General features: G+C 39.0%; 1 protein-coding gene across 1 annotated transcript in view; it reads left to right on the top strand.

The window, feature by feature from the left end:
- Window positions 1-230: 230 nt before the first annotated feature.
- The window catches only part of fmn2a (formin 2a), a 38,858-nt gene continuing 19,268 nt past the window's right edge, over window positions 231-19,820 (top strand). The window contains exons 1-6 of the mRNA XM_072391558.1: window positions 231-2,337; window positions 4,574-4,737; window positions 8,541-8,693; window positions 9,841-10,697; window positions 11,166-11,307; window positions 16,697-16,784. Of these exons, the coding sequence (XP_072247659.1) occupies window positions 231-2,337; window positions 4,574-4,737; window positions 8,541-8,693; window positions 9,841-10,697; window positions 11,166-11,307; window positions 16,697-16,784 (3,511 nt within the window). The remainder of the gene's footprint in view (window positions 2,338-4,573; window positions 4,738-8,540; window positions 8,694-9,840; window positions 10,698-11,165; window positions 11,308-16,696; window positions 16,785-19,820) is intronic.

Genomic DNA, 19,820 nt, shown 5'->3' on the forward strand with positions numbered 1-19,820 from the left:
TGTACAAAAAATGTATGAACTGAAGGAAATGCTAGATAAAAGGTTAAATTCAAAACTTTACCTACTTATTCAAATCAGTGGGCAGGTTTCTCCAATTTTTAGCATATTGCCTCCTCTCAGCTATTCTGAAAATATAATAAATAATAAACAAGTCAGTAAGATTTTGCTTTCTCCCTTTTCTTCAGCCTGTGCAGATCTGCTCCTTTCTGGATGAAGCCAGCGTGGTCATAATGCACACTATAAAGACAGTTGAGACTCAAGTTCCCTTCCTAAAAGAAAGTTTCTTCACTTCTACCTTCAAAGGCAGGAGGAAGAGCAGTGTCACGCACATCCTGCATAAACAACAGCACTCACTTCTTAATCAACAACAGTGCATTTTAGAACACCAGCAGCACAGTCCTCAGCATTTTAATCCATGTCCAGTTGAAAATGGAGCAGGGCAGCGAACTCCTGAGCATCAGCGGCTCGCTCGCTCGATCAGCAGTCCGTTATGCAAGACACCCGAGCTTGAAAGAGCAGATGGGGAAAGGAAGGAGGGGCAAAAAGAGAGAAAGGATCACAGAGCAAGTGAGGATGTGCAGGGGAGGGGAGGGGAGTCTGCAGCTGTCAGTACCAGTCCCCTCCTCCTTTCAGCATCAGCAGTGCTGGGGGAGCCAGCATCATCCTCACAACTGCCATTAGCTGTGGTGGGCAGACAGCAGGGATTAGCTATCTCTGGGAAAACTCTGACTAACATAGGACCGTTAACAACAGCAACCAGTGAGGATACCCAGCATGCCCAGCCCCGACCCCAGCAGCATGGCCTGTTAGCTAAGGGTGTTCGCTTGCTCAGGAATATGGGAAATCAGGAAACCAAGCCGAAGAAAGGAGGAGGTGGTGGAGCAACTGGGGATGTCGCCTGTGATGGTGAAGCTGATGAGAGAGAAGTGGACAAACAATCTAAGAAATCCCACAACAAGAAAGGTGGGGGAGAACATAGTGGTAAGAAGAAACCAAAGGCAGAGTCGAAGGGTTCTGTGTTTTCTGGAATGAAGATCAGGAAGAGTTTATCAAAGGTGAAAGGTTTGTCCAAGGATGACATGTTAGAAGATGCAAGATCAGGACCTGTTGGCAGAGCTGAGCTAAAGCCTGGTGCAGAGGCTAGCCAGTCTGCTGATGATATAGGCATGCTATCAGATGTCGAGGGGGCTCTCAGCCATTTGACCGCAGACAGTCAACACTCTGTGGCGGAGTTTGGCCGAAAGACAAGTTCTGGGTCAGATGCTGACCTGTACAGTTTTCATTCGGCTGCAGCTGAAACTGAAGACCTGCTCTCTGATATCCAGCAAGCCATTCGAGATCAGGGTGTGGTGAATGAAAAGGTACTGGAAGCTGTGCCCAGCTCTTCAAATGGAAAGCTGACCTCTGAGACAGTCATAGCTTCCCAACTGTGTCATCTGGATAAGGGGCCATTATTCTCATCTGTTGGTGGCGTAAGCGTTGATAACAGCGACATACCCATATCAAGAAATTCATCTGCTGAGAGTGGTCCACCATCTTCAGCTCTTGATACTGAGAGAAGCAGTGGCAGCATCTTCCCAAAAACTAACAGCACTTACAGCTTCCAGGACACTACTGCCACCACCAGCCCCTCATATGAGAGTGCTGAGGAGCCCCAGGATGACCTGGAGAGCCCAGTTCTGCGTCTACAGCAAACTCAAGGAAACCAGGCTGCACAGAACAAAATTATTTCTGGCTATTTGGATCCCATGTTTGCAGGCACAGGCTCGATTGGGACTCACAAAAGCGCGAGCAGCTTGGACCTGTCTGTTGAGAGGGAGGATGAGGAAAGTGTGAGACGGGACTTTTTGTCCCTTACAAGGAGGAAGAGTAGTATGTCTATCAGCCATCTGAATGCAGACAGTACTCCCATTTCCCAGCCTAGATGGACATCTGCCAGCTCCCCCACTACTGTCAAACTCTACCCTCCAGTCCACCCCTCTTATGTTAAGACAACCACACGACAACTTACCTCTCCAGTTGGTTCCCCACTTACCAGTCCCAATGTGCCTCGAAAAACTGATAACACAGTTGAGTCACTGGAATCCAGCAGAGCTGAGGGGTTGCTGAGGTGCAAGCAGAGGTCTTGCTCTATCGCTGGGCCCCACAGCATCTCTGCTGACTGGTCTGAAGAACTAGATGAGCTGGGAAGAAATGAAAATTCAGTGGCTAAATTCTCAGAGCCAGAACCCTCAGAGAAGAGTAACATAGGTGGAATCTACTGGACTTTGGGCTCCAAGAGAGCACATTATGGAAGAAAAACCTCAACTACTGCACCCTACCTGGATGTCTTCTCTGGTGAGTCACATACGAAACAAATTAATGATATTATCAGAATAATAAAAAAAAAGGTTTTCTAAAACGAATATTTATTTGTGGACACCCTCCCTGATTAATGCCTAACATTAGAAACAACCATGTTATCACTTAGCAACATGAGCACCTCCTAGTTATACTGGATGGTTCCCAGTGACAATGTTACTCTAAAAGGTCACATATATTGTGTTATTTAAAAGATTAAAGCGTCCTAAATTATATTTAAAAAGTTGTACAAAGTATTTGGTAACTTGTGAGGAGCTACTTCTGTCTGCACATTGGGAATATGGAGAAACAGCTGTACCTATGTTTGTAATGATGAACACATCACTCAGTATTACTAATAGTTTGACAATAATGGAGGTCTGGTACACAAATGAATGATATTCATTATGTCCCTGCATATTTGCTCTAATTAATGTGAGCAATACATTTTTTGTACGGTCTTATTGCCAATGAAGTAAACATGGAATATGAATAATCTTGCTTTTTAAATCTTGCTTATCTTAATTCATTTATAGACTTATAATTTAGTCTATAATTTATTCCTACATTTGCTGGGAGGCCCCAGTAGGTCAGATGTGACTATTTGAGGACCTTCAACACCATTGTAAATTCATATTAAATTATTATTCATTAGCATTTTGAACATATGATGTTCGCTTCTGATTTTTCTTTTTTTCTTTTTTTTTTTAACATTTTTATTACCTAAGTATGATACAAATCATTACAGCAGGAATTTTAACGTTATGAGGTTGAAGAAGAATGGCTCATGAAAACAACGATGAATCAGTAAAGGCTACTTTGCACTCTCCCACTCTGTCCTCCTTTGTGTTGTGGGGCCTTTCAAGAGCTCAGCTGTTGTCTACTGTCTGTGCTCATACATCAGGGAGACAAAGCTGCAGCAGCACCAACGGTTATGCCATCCTCTGATTCCACTGGCTCAGATATAAACACATGCAGTCACACAGACAGATTCACACTGGGTATTTGTGGATGTTAAACACAAGTGACAGTTTGTCTGCAGGACAAAAAGAAGTCATGGAATGATCCATTTGAATTTCATCAGGTGAACTCATTGTGGCGAAACATTGGAAATACACGGCATCTTAGAGCCACATGGAAATTCACATTTTGCTTTTATATAGGATAAGGTACTGATTTGGCATGTTTTTATAACACAAATTCACAGCCTATTTTAACCCTCCATGTGATATTGATCTGTTGAATTACTTTTCCAGGTCACATCTAACAATTTAGGGTTGAGTGTGAAGGCGGAGATGAAACATTCAACTGTCAAACGAGTAACAAAACCTTTGCTGTAATTGACAAAACAAAAGCTATATTCGAAGTCATTGACAGAAAGCTTAAAACCTAGTTAAGTTGGTCTGAAGCTTGAAGAATTTATCATGTACTGTGAATCCTTTCAAACACGGATTAAATAAAAAAAAAAGAGGGGAAATAATCCAAAATGTTCATTCATTAGGGCTTTCCAAACACTTCTAAACTACTCAAATCAATATCCACAGGCCCATAAGTCATGGGGCTTTATTAATTGATGTGACGTTGTCCCCTGAATCACATGCTTTACAAAAAAGGGAGGGGAAGTCAAGCTCATCCTACAGCATTACCAACGAACTGCACAGTGTTTTGGAGACTGTCTTTCAACACTGGCTGTGTTTTTGCTTTAGGCTCCAAATTCACATTGTCATGCAGTCAATATTTTTCCAACCCCTTAAGATCCTGCTGCTCCTCAAGAAGCAAGATATCTTTATCGTCTTAGGTCCAAACCTACCCAGGAGCTCTGGGATAAAGACTAATTTATCATAGTTCAAATGTACTACTTTTTACTCCGTCATAGAACCAGAGTCTGCTAACCAGGACAACATACTATTTTCAATGCGATTCTGTATATTCAAATGTAGAGTTAACAAGCCCTTTACCCACATTAAGTATAAACCACATTTTAAACCATAAAGTTTTAACAATTAACACCATATCTCATCGCCTTCGTGCAAATGGTGTGAGCAGAGTTTGCCCATGTAGGTGTTTAATTATCACATCTAAATCTGAAACATGCGAAACTGTGCCCTGATTAACATGAGGTGTCTTATAGTTATTGTTCCTCGACTTAAACATATAATATGTTATAGTAAGATTAAATATTTTTTTTAGAATATATACTCTAGGGTTCAAACTCCTTCTACTCTGTTGTCAGGTCGTACTCTGTTGGACAGGCTTTGTTTGTATCATGGAGATGGGTCTACAGAGGAGGAAGCAAAACAAATGTGTCTGAGAATGCTGGTCTACGGTCTGCTGCAGCCCTTCACTGACAGCACCACAGAGCACCACAGTGATGGCACCGTCTCAGCTGTCTTTAATGTAAGTAGCCTCCCTTCACCATCTGCCATCACAATTGTTTTACAAAAGTGACGACACACAGTAAGTTTGTCTGCATTAGCTCGGCCCAAGAAAATTATTGGAGCAGATACTTTACATTCTCAGTGTGCATTCATATTTATGTGCTGAAACTATATGAATTAGCAATTTTATTGAAAACATTTTAGATATTAAAAGGCTATAACTTGATTGTGAAAGTTCTGATTATTAATAAATGCTTATTTTTAGCAATGTGTGAAGTATATTGCTGGTAGGAAATAATTGCTCACCTTGCCTTCTCATAGTGTTTCAGATTGTGAGAAAATAAAATTTGAGCTGGTGAGCAAAAAAAAACTAGTATGTGCTGGTAACAAAAACAAAATAAAACTGCAAAGCTGTTTGTAGTCCTTAGCTAAGAACAATATGTTGCGCAAATGTAATCTGGTGCATTTTACTGTGATTCATGTAAGAGATTTCATCTTGTTACCTGATGAGCAGTGATGCATGTAGACAGAGAGACTATGTGAAAGTTGATTTCATGAATCTTTAATTTTCCATTCCAGTAATGCATTGCTCAAACCTTATCATGCATGCATCACATCCCCCTGCAATGTTCACCATGGCCTGTCTCCGACCCATTTTATCAAGTCCCCTTGAGGCTCAGTCATCCAACTGTACATCATTTTGTTGTGCTGTAGCTTTGCATTAAGAATAACTTTTGAAAAATATAGTTGAATCATTTGGCCATCCATCTATTTAATTCTGTTGAGTGCATACTTGCTCACATAGATTAGTGTGATCATGTCTCAGAGGAGAAGAAAATTAAAATGGTCATTACAGTGTGAAACACTGAGACTAGTTTGTTCCTTATTACAAATTCTACCCACACACCATATCTGAACAATTATTGGATAGTTTGCTATGACTTTTTATATAGGAATTCATATGCCAGCTACACAGTATAACACCCTCTCAGATGTATATGCACAGACATTAACATACTAATGCACTCAATGGCCCATTAGTGAGCAAATTAAGACAAAACCAGAAAATCTAAGACCTAAAGCTGCTTATTATAGTTTCACAGCTATCAAATACAGGCACATGTTATTGCTTGCATACTGCACAATCAAAATAGGCCACGTTTTGATGTACAAACTGTCATGCAACAGTAACATGAGTATGCTGAAGTCCCATGCACATTCCTATACAAAAGGACAGCATGAGGCACTCGTACATGTTCAGGCTTTTTCTCTCATGGCTGGATTAATGGCTCTCCCTTTGACACTAAATCTCGCACACACACGTACACAAATGTATGCTTGAGTAGACCATCTGCTGACCATGTTATGTAACAACTCCACGTGCCTTGGGCTCAGGCTGCCCTTCCCCAGCAAAAAGCTGAACATGTCAGGATTGGGTGGAATTGTCCCTGCTCTGTCTTGCCCTGAAGTCCTGTATTATTCAACTTGACCATGAATAACCTCTTTTGCTGCCATGAAGAGTGCAGATGTCATTATTAAGGTTCTCTATCTTGTAGCTACTTTGACGTACAATAAACATGTAAAATGTACAATAAATCATCAGTCTGTCTTTGCTTCTCTACAAATATGAAACATTTATGCACTCCTTTTGAATTGACTTTCCATTTTGAAAGAAATCACTTATCATATCTACTATTTCCTCTCTCTACAACTCCTCTCTTTCTTTATTCTCATCTTTCATCCTTTCTTCCCTTTTGCTTCCTAAATATGAATGTCTCCACTTTCATAGTTGTATTTTGATTGAGTGAGTATGAATGCTGTCTGCCTTGTTTTACATACAGCATAAAATTAAATTCCTTTACACTAAATGCCTTCCTTAACATTTGGTAAACCATTATTAAGCTGATGAATAGCCTATGGTGACATGAGTTTACATGAGTTTGAGCACTGAAAGAAACACTTGGAGAACATTTGTATTTGTCTTGTTGAGCAGTATAGGGCAAATATCTCTGAAAAAGAGTAGGCGTTCATGCTGATATGATTTGTCCACATATTCATACTGAACAGATTAGACAAATTGACTTCTTAGGATAGCTATACATCCATGTTATTCTAATACATTTTCTGAATAATTATATAACATGTTTACATATGCCCAGACCCATATTTGCCTAAAATGTGCATGTTTGCTAAAAGGACAGTGAGCACAATTTTACAACTGACACCATTAGATGCACAGTTGAGTTTATCATGAATGACTGTCACTATATTTGTGTGCCCTGTAGTCTCGTATGAGTTCTTAAAATAAATTCTGTACCATCATGTCTATCTAAATGAGTCACATATTTTTTATACTCTGCAGCCTGCAAGCATTAATTCCAAATTTCAGGGCTGAAATGAGCTTATTTTCAACTATTTACATAAGGGCATTTAGATCTGATGGCAATTTCTCCTTATTTGTGCACAAACTAACTCTTAGGCATCACAGAGATTAAGTTAAAATTTTGCAAATAAAGCTAGCTCCTCTCTCTGCCACAGGTCTCTTCTTTTTTTAAATGGTATTTTCTGCCAGGAAAGGTGCTGTCGTGTAGACGGCTTTCTCCTGTTTTATTAGCAGTGGTCTCTCTAGCAGAATATTGTCTGCTGTTAAACTCAACCCTTTTGTAATGCAACCAGCCGCAATTCCTGCAAGTGTCTCAGCAAATTGTTGCAACAGTTCTGAAAATCAAAAACTACTGCTTGTTTTTCTAAAGTTAGATTTTGTATTCCAACTTTGTAACATAACTGAACCTTTTCTTCACCAAGCAGCTGCTTCTGCTCACACTTATGCAGACTATTGCCCAACTGTAACAACTCACCTGCCTAATGACATCGGAATGTAACTTTTCCTGTTACAAATCTTCAGCTGAGATCTTCAGTCATGTTATCAAAAATGTATGACAATCTGAGCATGTCACAAATGGAAGTTTGTAACTGTGTTTTAATCACATCGAAGCTGTTTAACAGTTTCCTGTCACAGTGTTGTCGCCCAATGAGAGTCTGATTGCAGAATTATATTCTTGTCTGTATTTTTACTCTCAAAAAGAACAAAAAAAAAAAAGACAAAGTTAGGAGATATCAGCCTTATCCTTCATGGTGATGAAATATTAGTATTTATTTAGTATTTATAAAAGATTAAGCAGAAATCCTTGAACTATGACCACATTGCAATAAAACAATAACTCTACTTCAGCATTTGTATTTGCTATGGATACTGACAGTCCCATTTAACAATCTATCGCTGGGACTGCAGAATGAGACCTTTTTGTGAGATTTTAATTCAAATGTCCATGTGGTTATGAGGTGCACCATCTGAACAAAGATGGAGGATTGAGAAGAACTGCAGAAATATAATATAATATAATATATAATAATTTAGTTGCTTAGTGCTTAGTGAGTTTTTTAGGCTAAGGTTTTGTATCGTAGCATTGGCACTTCTTGATGGAGGTGCAAATCATTTTGAAATGATTGATAAGAGTTCATGATGCAACTGGGGGGGAATGGTTTTAAAACAATGTTACAAGTCTTCAGCTGAGATGGTTCATTTTCACTGAAAAGAGGAAAATGTTGTGGTTGTATTACTTGTGCTTTTTCTTTGTTAGTATTCCTGCAGAGCCAAGTTTGATGTTGCTTTGAAACTTTTAATTATGGCTACGTCCCGCCATGTTAAAAAGCTACTAGTCCTTGGAGGGAGAAAAGAGTGACTCCGGAGTCGAGTATAAAACTGACTCCATTACTGTTATAATTATATTTACATTTTCTTGTTTTCTAAACTATGTGCAGGAGGAGCAGCTGTACACCTGGGCATCTGTGGGCCTCCCAGTGTCCTCCCACCTGTGGGAACTGTATGGGGGGCGGACTGCAGGCAGAGTACAGCGTTTGAGATCCCCTTTGCATCGCTCATCAGCCAAAACCCCCAGTGCTCTGCACTTTCAGGTTGGTTACACCCTCTACTCATTAATGAATATTTTAAAGCATGTTGTCCCATCTACAGAGGTGGAAAATTCATGAAAATTCTTGTTTTGAAAACTTGTGGATGTAAAAACTTTCAGGTTTGCTGTACAGTATATTAAACGCTCCCACAAATCCTTACAATGTAAAGGAAAGAAGCATTGAATTAAATATTTTTGCCTCTTGCATTTGGATTGAGATTAACTTTTTTTTTTTAGAATTTAATAAAATACCATTACAACAAAATACTCAAATTTTAAACTAAATGCACAAATAACAGAATAAAACTATTACATAGGCATAAACAGTCCAGTGGTTTTGAGACTTAGTGGTTTTCTTGGATTTTTTTTTTCTTCCTCCTCCTTAGCAGTCTGTTTTGCTTATACGAAATATCCAACATTATGCAAAGGGATTTGAAGTTTTAGTTAAAGAGAAGAGCCAGCATATATATATAGATAGATAGATGGATAGATAAAATGTTAAAAAATATCAGACATTAAAGCTTGCATCTAGATTTTAAATGTAAAACTCAATGACCAATGTCAGTTTTAATGCCTCAGCTGTAAATTGTTCTTTTTCCACCAGAGGTCAGACTTGGTTTGAGAGAGATGTTAAATTATCACAGAAAAGCGCTCTCTGTTTTTTAGAACTCTAAACTAAAATAAATAAATGGATAAAAGAAAGGGCCCGCCTGACTGAGCATACACATTGTTAAAGATGCAACAATGTGACCACAACTGGGGTATGTATACAAGAAGACAATTCCTCCCTGTGCGAGGCCCAGCGAGACTCACTGTCTCTCGGGTCAAATCTCTTGGAGTTCCCTCATCCCTGCTTTAACCAGTCTGGAGCCAGAGGTCTAACGAAGTCTAGACATTCTGGATTTTCTTGACCCATCCACAGCTCATAGCTCTGCTGCTAATCTCCCTTAGTTGTGGGTATTTTACTGTGAATGAATTTATGTAATGATAAGGTGTCTGACATTTAACAGAGTTTGTGTATGTACAAGCACTTGATGTTTTAAAATTTTTACTACATTTTCCATTTTGGCCTTAATTGTTTGAATTCAAATATAACATAATTTTTTTTTCCTTTTTTACTCAATCTTTTTTCTTTTTTGGTTCACTGACAGACAGAATCCAGCAGGCTGAAGTCGGGTCAGTCGTCCTCAGAGGATGAAAGCTGTCTCATCCCTCAGCTAGAGAAGACAATCGATGACCTGCAGATTAAGATTGCTATGTTGCAGGGCCAGCAGGCCTCTACGGCAAAGAGCACTGTGGATGATATGGGAGCTCTGGGCAGTAGCCACCACAAGATGCCACAGATGATGGGAGGAAGATTGGAGAAGTTGAGCCAGGAGGTGTCTGTTCAGACCTCACCTGTGGAGGAGGGGTTTAAGTTTGATGTGCCTTTGAACGGAGGATCTGACAGCATGTTGTCCTCTGCTTCATCTTCCATCCCCAAATCTGCAGTAGGCTTTGTTTGCATGTGCCAGCAGAAGCAACAGAGCAGCCTCCACCCAGTTCCTCCACCTCCACCTCCCCCTCCCCCACCCTTTTCAATCTCAGGGAGTATGCCCCCTCCACCTTTACCAGGAGTTGCCATCCCTCCTCCGCCACCTCCTCCCTTACCTGGTGTAGGACCTTGTCCACCACCACCACCACCACCCCCTCCTCTACCAGGTTTCGGGCCTCCACCACCTCCTCCCTTACCTGGTGTAGGATCTTGTCCACCACCACCCCCTCCTCTACCAGGTTTTGGGCCTCCACCACCTCCTCCACCGCCAGGTATGGGCCCTCCCCCACCACCCGCTCTGCCAGGAATGGGCCCCCCTCCTCCAACCCCGCCCCCAGGCTTTGGTCCTCCACCACCACCAGGTCCCATGCTGTCCATGATGGTCCAGGAAGCTGGCCCTGCCAAGGCTATGATGGAGCCCCCCAAGCCAATGAAGCCACTGTACTGGACTCGCATACAGCTGAATGCAAAAAAGTAAGGATATGCTTTACAAAGTAAAGATGGATATGGATCATTTGCACAAAGATATACTCTGAACAGTAGAGATTTGAGAGGAAGCTTGTCCACTTAAGATAATGATCGTCCACATGCTGTGACGGTAATGGAGATGCTAACCTTGTGGAAAATGAAAGAGATGCAGTCCAGGCATTACGGTCTGCAGATAATTTACTTGAACCAGGTTTTTTTTTCCTTATTAGGGCTTGGAAGACTGTAGCTGAATGAAAGTTTACAAATTGACTACTTGATTTACTTGCAACTGAGAAACTTGATACTGATACTTGATACTGCTGTTGAGTTTGACATATATATAACATTTGGATTTTTACTTTACAAAAATATCAAGCACTTATAAATTGGCTTCAGTATACATTTATCAGAATAAAGCTGCAGATTTAACTCCTATTTGTAAAATAAATAATTGATCTCTTGCTCTGTCTTCAGAAATACTCACCCCCTGGTATGGGAGAACATTGAGGAACCTTCTGTAGATTTTGAAGAATTTGTGGAACTTTTCTCAAAAAGTGCTGTTAAGGAGAAGAAGAAGCCAATTTCAGACACAATCAGCAAGTCAAAGGCCAAACAGGTAGACATGTTCCTTTGTGTCTGTTTGTAATAGACCCCTCTTTTCTTTTCTTATTTTATTTCATTTCTGGAAATGTGTGTGTTGGTGACCAAATATGGCACTTTTCAGGGATTTCCCAATCTTCACTTTCAGTTCTCTCATGCCTCGGTCCTTTCCATTTCTCCTCACTGTCACTCCCAGAGTTGCTTTGAGTGACAGGAGGAACTGCTGCAGCCAGACAGTTATTATGTGGTGTGAGCTCTGGCTCCCAACCGACTCCCTTGTGACCATCTAGTGGCACCAAGCCAATGACTCGCGTGCGGTGAAGAAACCTCACTGCCACGATGACTGTGGAGAGAGAGTGGAAAGGGGAGAGGGGAAATAAATGAGGGAGTGGGGGAGCTTGGGAGTTGTATTTCATGCTGTGGTTCCTCCCATTGTGCTTTCTGAATGACTTAGTTTAATAGCCAGACTGTTTCCCTCCCCTATACACTTTATGTCACTCCATCAATCTGCAAGTCAAGCATCTGGTCTATGGTTCAAAACTGCTCTTGTCAAGATACTCAAGTCAATGTGCTGTTTGTCAAAAGTAAGTGTTTAAATCACAAATAATGTTGCACCAGGGAAGAACATTTCACCCATCATCCATAATTAAGACTCTGTGGAACAATTTGCAGTTTTTGCAGAGGTGAAATGTTAGCAACAGGCATAAAGATTGTTGGGAAATCTTCTTAGTTTTATGGGAAGTGTTGAATCGAAACTTAGCGCTAAAAAATAGTGATATATTTTAGTGCTGAGTTAAGAGAAAGTATTCTTTGAAAAAATTCAAGGTGAATCAAAGTTTAAGAGACAATGATTACATACAATGATCAAAGGAAATCACCTTCTTAGAAGACCCAATTTGTATAATACTTCATGAATAGGTGTTAGCAAGCATACTGTTACATTGATATGCATGTGCGGTTCACTGAGCTAGCGAGACAGTGGAGAGCTTGGCGTTTATGTCGTGGAAGTTCTCATATTATTAAGAATTTGTGGGCGAGAAGGATAAACGCTTTCACAGTGGAAAAATATCTTGTGCCTGGGTGTTTAAAAAGTGTCTATTAATACTAGCAGTGAAGAACTTTTTCTTCTCATTTCTCTAAACCTGGCTTTGAATTTGATTTTATGAGGAGGAAAGGGAAAAGATAAGCTTCCTCTCTGAGAAAAATAATTACTATGTTGCTTGTTATGTGGTGAATAAATGTATCTAAATTTATAACCAAAGTGTACCAGGAATTGCAAGAAAGAAAGGCACAAGAATTGAAAAATTGCACAAGAAAGGCTGAACAACATTTTTGTTATTCTGGTGTCTTCACACACCACCCAAAAACTTATGTTGCGTTAATTGGCGACTCTAAATTAAACGCAGGAGTGAGTGTGAGAGTGGATGGTTGCTTGTCTCGTTTGTCTCTGTGCCCTTCGATGGACCAGCTCCTAAGCACCCCATTTCTAGATCTTAACAGTTGATAATATCTCTCGCTATTTTGATTATCCCATCCTCTTGTACACTGTGAACTCAACTGTTTTTTGTTTTTGTTTTTTTATGAGAAAGAACATGCATCCTCCCAAGAGCCGCCACTAGAGAGCAGCTTTGACGTCAAGGCTTGGCCAGTTTAAAGGCCTCTGCTGACATAAGTAATAGCTGTCAAGAAATACTATCATTGCCCAGTGTCAAGGGTTGACTCTTTATCTATTTGGAAAAAGGCTTCAGGGAGAGCTGTCTTGCTGTTGCCCTTTTTACACTGAGGTGCACTGACAGAGTGAATATGCTGCAACTTTGCAGTATGAGATTTACATCTGTTCAATACTGAAGATGATGAATGGCAGTAGGCCGTTTGCATTTCCTCAGGCATAAAAACTAAAATCCATACAGGAATAGATTTTAGGTTCTAAGATGATGCATGGATAACAAATCTCATTCTACATCAATTATTTTCCTACTTGATAATTCCTCTGGAAACTTTATTGCTTGATTTGTCAATCATTTGGTTTGTAAAATGTCAGAAAATAATAAAACGGTCGCTGGTCTGAGCAACGGTTCACATCCCCAAAGACATTCAGTTTATGATCAGAAAAGATAAAGAGAAACTGCAAATCATCTGCGTCCTTGGCATTTTTGTCTGAAAAATTGCTTAAAAATCCTCTCCAGTCATGTTCAAAGATGGCTAAAAAAAACAAATAGTCCGCTCTGAATAGTATTTGTCTGTTTTTTCCATCAAAAAAAAGTTGAATTACTGGTTAGAAATTCCTTAAATGGTATCTGCATCTTCTCCTTCACTAAAGAATTCAAACATCTTTCATTTCCAAAGTTTACCAGTTGGATAGAGGATGTCTCCTACAACTCTGAAATACCACTCATGATGTATGAGCAATGCAATTTTTCAAATCTTATGTAAGATTCCTTTTAAGTCAGCACTGACCTCAAAACTAGGTGGGATGACACAGAAAAACACTGCTTGTCTTTAACACCTTTTTATTCTTTTTTTCTTTCAATTTTACTATAAGCTTTGCAATGACACTCCACCATACTGAAATATGTTACCTTTGAGTCGGTGGGGTCGGTCAATATACATTGAAATGTTCATAGGCTAACTTCTGACACCATTAAAGAGTGCAGTTATGACCACTGTTGTCTTTGCACTGGATGGATCTCATTCATTGATCAATGGATCTCACTGACAGAATGAAACTTTAAAATGTGCTGACTTCTGGGCGAGGTCTTATAAGAAGTGTCGTTAATTCTGTAATTTGTTCTGTTTTTTATTCTGATTTATTCTATATTAATTACAAAAAGTTAATGATATATAAGTAAGGCAAATCAAGCTTAATCTAAGAACAGCTACAACTCTACTTGCTGACAGTTATGCTAAAGGATTCCAAATTAGAAGCCAAACTTGAATAATGGTATACTCTTTTCCTAGACTTTTTCTTCTCCTTCATTTAGATAAGTAATGAAACTCTGCAAATCAATCTTTCTCACCAAAAATACAAATCTCCCCATTTGAACACATTATCACAGCATCACCTGATTCTTGTGCCAATATGTTGCCAATATATTGTAAGGCCTAGACATTTACTGCTCCGGTCATATTGTCAGGTGATTGGCCTCTTTGAAATATGTTGGAGGTCTGTGTACATGCACTGAAGTGTGTTAATCTAGCTCTGAACTCCTGAGTAGTTTTAGTTCAAGTCAGTGCTTGTTTCCAAAGTGACAGAGTAATCAGATAACTGATTACTTTTTGCAAACTTCAATATTGTTTCCTCTTAAAAGCTCTCTTTAAGCTTCTGAGAAACCAAGTTGTACCAACTCAAGTTAACACAACCTTATCTGTATATGTCTTTCAAATGCAAGTGTAACATAAAGTGCTTTACAGAGCAAAAACAAAATTTAGACAACCAGCCAAGGTAAAAAGATAAATAAAAAAAAATTGAGGCAATTCATTAAAGCAGTTAAAGTTGTAGTATAAGCAAGAAGTATTTAAAATAATTGTTGTAGGTATACAAAAGACACAACAATGTATAATAAAACAAGTAAATCATTGACGTATCAAGGAATATCAATAAATTAAGAATAGACTTATTCAAAAAAGTAAATTTTAAGCTTACAAAAGTTGGAAAATGAAGGCTATGCCTCCTCTTCTAGTTCTTGTGATTTTGGGAATAACAAGTAGACCAGAGTGCTGAGAGTGAAGTGTTCCTGTCGGGTGATGGGGAATAATAAGATCTCATAAGCAGGAGCCTGGCCATTAAGGGCTTTGTATGTAACGAGAAGGATTTTAAATTCTCTTCTAAACTTCACAGGGAGCCAGTGTAGAGAGGCCAAAACTGGAGAGATGTGATCTTACTTGGCAGTACCGGTCAGTACTCTGTCCACAGCATTGTGGATCAACTGAAAGATCCTCAGGGAATAAGTTGGACAGCCAGCTAAAACGACATTGCAGTAGTCCAGCCTGCATGTGACAAATCCATAGGCCAGTTTTTCACTGTGGGACAAGATGCTTCTTGGGTTTTGTCATGCTATGAAAAAAAGTGTTTCCCACGTGATTCAGAGCTATATGAGACAACATGAAAACCCATATTGACCCAGATTAAATGATTCACAGATCAAAGGGGCAACCTATAATTATTGACTAAAAGAATCTCTTTAAATCAGAAACCTATGAACAGTTGGTTCCCATGAGTACGTTAAGACATTGCATTAGATAAATCCTTCAGGGTTGTTTTGTTGAAAATGTTAGTCATAAAAATAATTTCAGTCATGGTTGATGAATCCAGTTGTTTTTCATTATGAAATAACACTAATCTATTTCAAAATCATGGGGGGGGGATTCTCTCTAATATGCTGTAAACTTTTTTCTTGTACATTTGAATCAAGTCAGCTCATAAGACATGACTGAAGACTTACATTTAATGCTTTAATCATTGCTATTAAGCAGTCACCCTACTCCATAGATGCCACCGGCTCAGGAGAGAAGCAAGTCGGTATTGCATCTCAGTCTGCCTGCCCCTTAAAACTTTGGCTGGGCCTGGCAAAACAGACAGTTGGGGCCTGGTGATATAACTTCCTGTGTGTTTAAGAGGTTTGTGGTCTGTGTGATCTGGTTTCGATGGAAGCATTCTGTCTGGATCACAGTAGGCTTCGGGTTTCCTGTCCTGTCCGTTCACTACTTTGCAACCCAGCGCACACTTCTGCTTACTCAGGCGAGCTGTGGTTCATAATATCTCCCTGAAGATTTAGTTCTTCATGCATAATAACACTGGCTAGACGTCCAACACATGGCTTTTTGACAACTGGGAGCTGTTATTATTCTGTTAACTTTTGCTAATATTCTACTTCGGTGAGATGTTTTACCCTGGGTTTCAATTGTTTTGACTGTAAGGTACGATTATGACTTTTGATTGACTTGTTTCGTCGTAAAAGAATGTTCCAAACGAAATAAAATAACAAACTGTAATTTTGTCAAAAAAAACTTTGTATAAGTCTTTGTAAGTTTAATCAGTTCCAGAGATTGAACCAATGTGATCATGCTCTGCATTGAAAATAAGCCCCTTTTTGTCTTAGTGATCTGCAAGTATTTAATCACCTGATGAAAGGATGATGGATATACAGAATTGGAGACAGGGAAAAAATAATGACTATAATTCAGCCAGACAGCAATATAATTCTCCTTATATTTGTGCATGAATCATTTTGAGTTTCCTTTCCACAGAAAGAAAATTGATTTCTTGTTTTGTTTTCAATCAAATATTGAATGTTTGGTCTGTTTTGTGTGCTTTGTTCTTGAAATGCTTTATAGAGTTATAATATTCCTCTTTTCTCTGACTTGCTATAGCCTTGCTGCTCATATCCCTCATCATTGTCTCTTAGGTGGTGAAACTGTTAAGCAACAAGCGCTCACAGGCTGTTGGTATCCTGATGTCCAGCATTCATCTTGACATGAAGGACATTCATAATGGTAAGTGTTATCATGTTGCCATGAACATAACTGTCTGTCTAATAGTCTTGACACTTTATGACACAAGTGATTGCAAAGAGAAGTGTTCTATGTTGGCGTACTGAGGAGAATTGAGCTGTTAAGGACAGCAGTCTAATATTCAGGTGGTGCTGTTGAAATTCATGACATGGATTGACATATTCATCAGTGACAGGAAGACTTAAATAAAATAAATCTAATTTTCCACGACATGATACACTTTTGTGTATGTATTTACATTTCAATGAGGTTTTTACTGGCAATGCTTGTAGCCTTGTTGTAGAGATGATGAGGTCCGTCACTTGTAAGCTTACTGGCCTTTCTGAACATTTTGGACACTTGGGTCCAGATTGAAATGTCTCAGCATCTTCCTGGACTTCCTTGATGATTTGAAATCATGAATGGCTTTAAATATTCTAAACCTTAATGAGGGGGGAAAAAAAATCACAATTTGTACTTTTCAACCCCCTGACTTTCATTCTCACACCTCATTGGTGATGTTGGTCCTTAGTTTTAAAACACCTTTTGCCAAAAATACGACAGGTGATTTTAGACAAGAACTTCACGCTGGACAAAAAATACTGTCACCAGGGCCAGTTTTCCAGCTTAGGAACCTTGCTAAGTTGAAGCCCTTTTGCACCTTTACTGACTTTGAGAGAATTTTGTCTTTATCTCATGCTGATCACATTTAGTCTGTCTTGGCTTCCATGTGCTGGCTCCCAGTTAATTTTAGAATATATTCAAGAATATTGATGTTTGTTTTTAAGCCTTTAAATGGGTTAGCACCGCTCCATCCTTTTTAGCTTTACACTCTCCTGAGAGATCACTGTGATCACCTGAGCCAAATGCTCTTGGCTGTAATAAGAGGTGGATTAAAGGACAGAAGATTTGGATTTCTCTCTAACCGGCTTTGAAATAATCTGCCTTTTGTCATGAAGACATTATCAACACTTGACATTTTTAAAACTAATTTAAAAACTCCTTTCTATTCTTTGGCATTTAAGCCAGACTAAGCGATAGACATTTTCTCATTTTGTTTCCGTCCGTTTGATGGTGTTGTGTAGTTTTTGTTTTTCTTATATTATTTTAGCTGTAAAGAACTTTAATGCTCAAAAATGCTCAGAAATTAATTGCCAGCTTTTCACTTACTTTCAAGAAAATGTGATTTGATATAAAAAAAGCTAGCAGTGTATAGGTCAGAGCTCACCTTACATATTGAGCCAAGGCTAATTGGCCGAAAGTTTGGTCCAGTCGGGAAGAGCGAACTATAACCGAATTAATCACAAAAAGAATCAAGCACCCAAATTGATAAATGAGAAGCATGTAAGAACAACATTGACTTCTGTCTTTTCCAAAGCTAAAGACCAACAACAGTTCCAACACAACTAATAATGGCTCAGATTTGTTTTTCAAATGTTTCTTATACTACCCCCAAATGGTAGCATGTACTCAAATATATATGCATTTGAGAAGCCCAACACAGATAACCCACAGAGGTATGTTTGGGCCTTTTAAGTTCCCTCATAAAAAACAAAAAATTTATTTATCCCATTTGGTTTTTGACTTAAAAACTTGCAATACCAATTCCAATAGGCCAAACACATGTTGGCTGTCTAACACACAAAACTAAAAACATGTTGAAGATTAGCATGATAGTGACTGATGTGAGCACCGCTGCAAGCATTGAGCTTAAAATGTGCAAACCGAGGCTTCTATCCGAGCTTTGCCAGTGTTCTCTTCCTCCTTTTGCAGAAAATAAACTTATTGCCAGGTGTATGGGGGGGGTAATACATTTCTACAAACAATTAAAAGCAGACAAGCATACAGTGAACAATAGGTCTGAATCACTCTCTGAAACCACAAAGTGCAAATGAGTGCGATTATATAGATTTTTACAATGCTGCTATTCTTGTTCTTTGTCTACCTATAAGGGAGTGAGATTCTGTATTGGATTGAAGGCCATTACCAAAGCATTCTCTAGTAGTTAAGGGTTGGCTTTATCACATGTCATAAGTGTTGAAAAGCATTTGAGCTATTTCTCCATTGTTACTCTCCGCCTCTCTGGTTTTCCTTGCTCTCATTTTGCGTAATCTCTCCCCATTTAACACCCACATTATGTTTTTCTGCGGCTCTCTATGTCTCTCTGATGAGTTGTCACCATCTTGTCTTGGCGGCTTTGTTGAAGTGAAGTCATTTCAGAGATGTTGATGGGAACAGACTGTCTTCCTGTTATAGTTACACTCTGATTGCTCTCCAGTATTCGCTCATCTGTGTGTCCAAACACTGTTCTCTGTTCCCCATTCATTCCAATCCTACTACAAAAGAGCATTTATTACCTCCTCAAACCATAATCTCACCGCACCACAAAAACCTGGGAAATGTGGTAATGTAAAATTTTTCTGTGGGGCAGTTTGATCTGTGGTGTCCTCTGCACTCTGTGGGACTAAATGTTGAGTCATTATCTTAAATGTCTTTGATACATCCATTTTAGGTCAGAATGAGAGAGCAAACGAGGGCCATTCTCATTAACACCGTCATTCATCTCCTATGTTAGGACAGTTTTGTAAAGGAACATAATTAGCACTAACTCGAAATGTCAGTATATCACAAAGGCGTAAGATCAGAGAGGATATCTTGGTGAAGTGGGTCTTGATAGTATGTACTTAATTCCCAATATATTGAAAGGTTTGCCATCTTTAAAAACAAAGAAAAAAAAACAAAGTGTGTTTAATTTAATTTACTGTCATTCCTTTTAACTGAATAATTTTCAAGGCATGAATAATTATGCCCCTTGATTGCTGTGTATTTCACACAAAGCACAAAGTTCAAAGAACTAAACATTAGTGTCACTATTGTCTTCTTGAAATGATTTCATGTTCTTTTGAGCCATTAGATATTTGAGATGATTTAAGAGTCAAAGTTCCATTTGTTTACAATATCTAAGGATTCAGTCATAAAAGCTTTGTAATTGTTCTGATTGGTGCTGTAAAAGAATGCTATTATCTATTGATTCGTTTG

This window comes from Leuresthes tenuis, unplaced genomic scaffold, assembly GCF_036924035.1.
Source record: "Leuresthes tenuis unplaced genomic scaffold, fLeuTen1.0.hap1 SCAF_8, whole genome shotgun sequence".
In the NCBI taxonomy this organism is placed as follows: domain Eukaryota; kingdom Metazoa; phylum Chordata; class Actinopteri; order Atheriniformes; family Atherinopsidae; genus Leuresthes; species Leuresthes tenuis.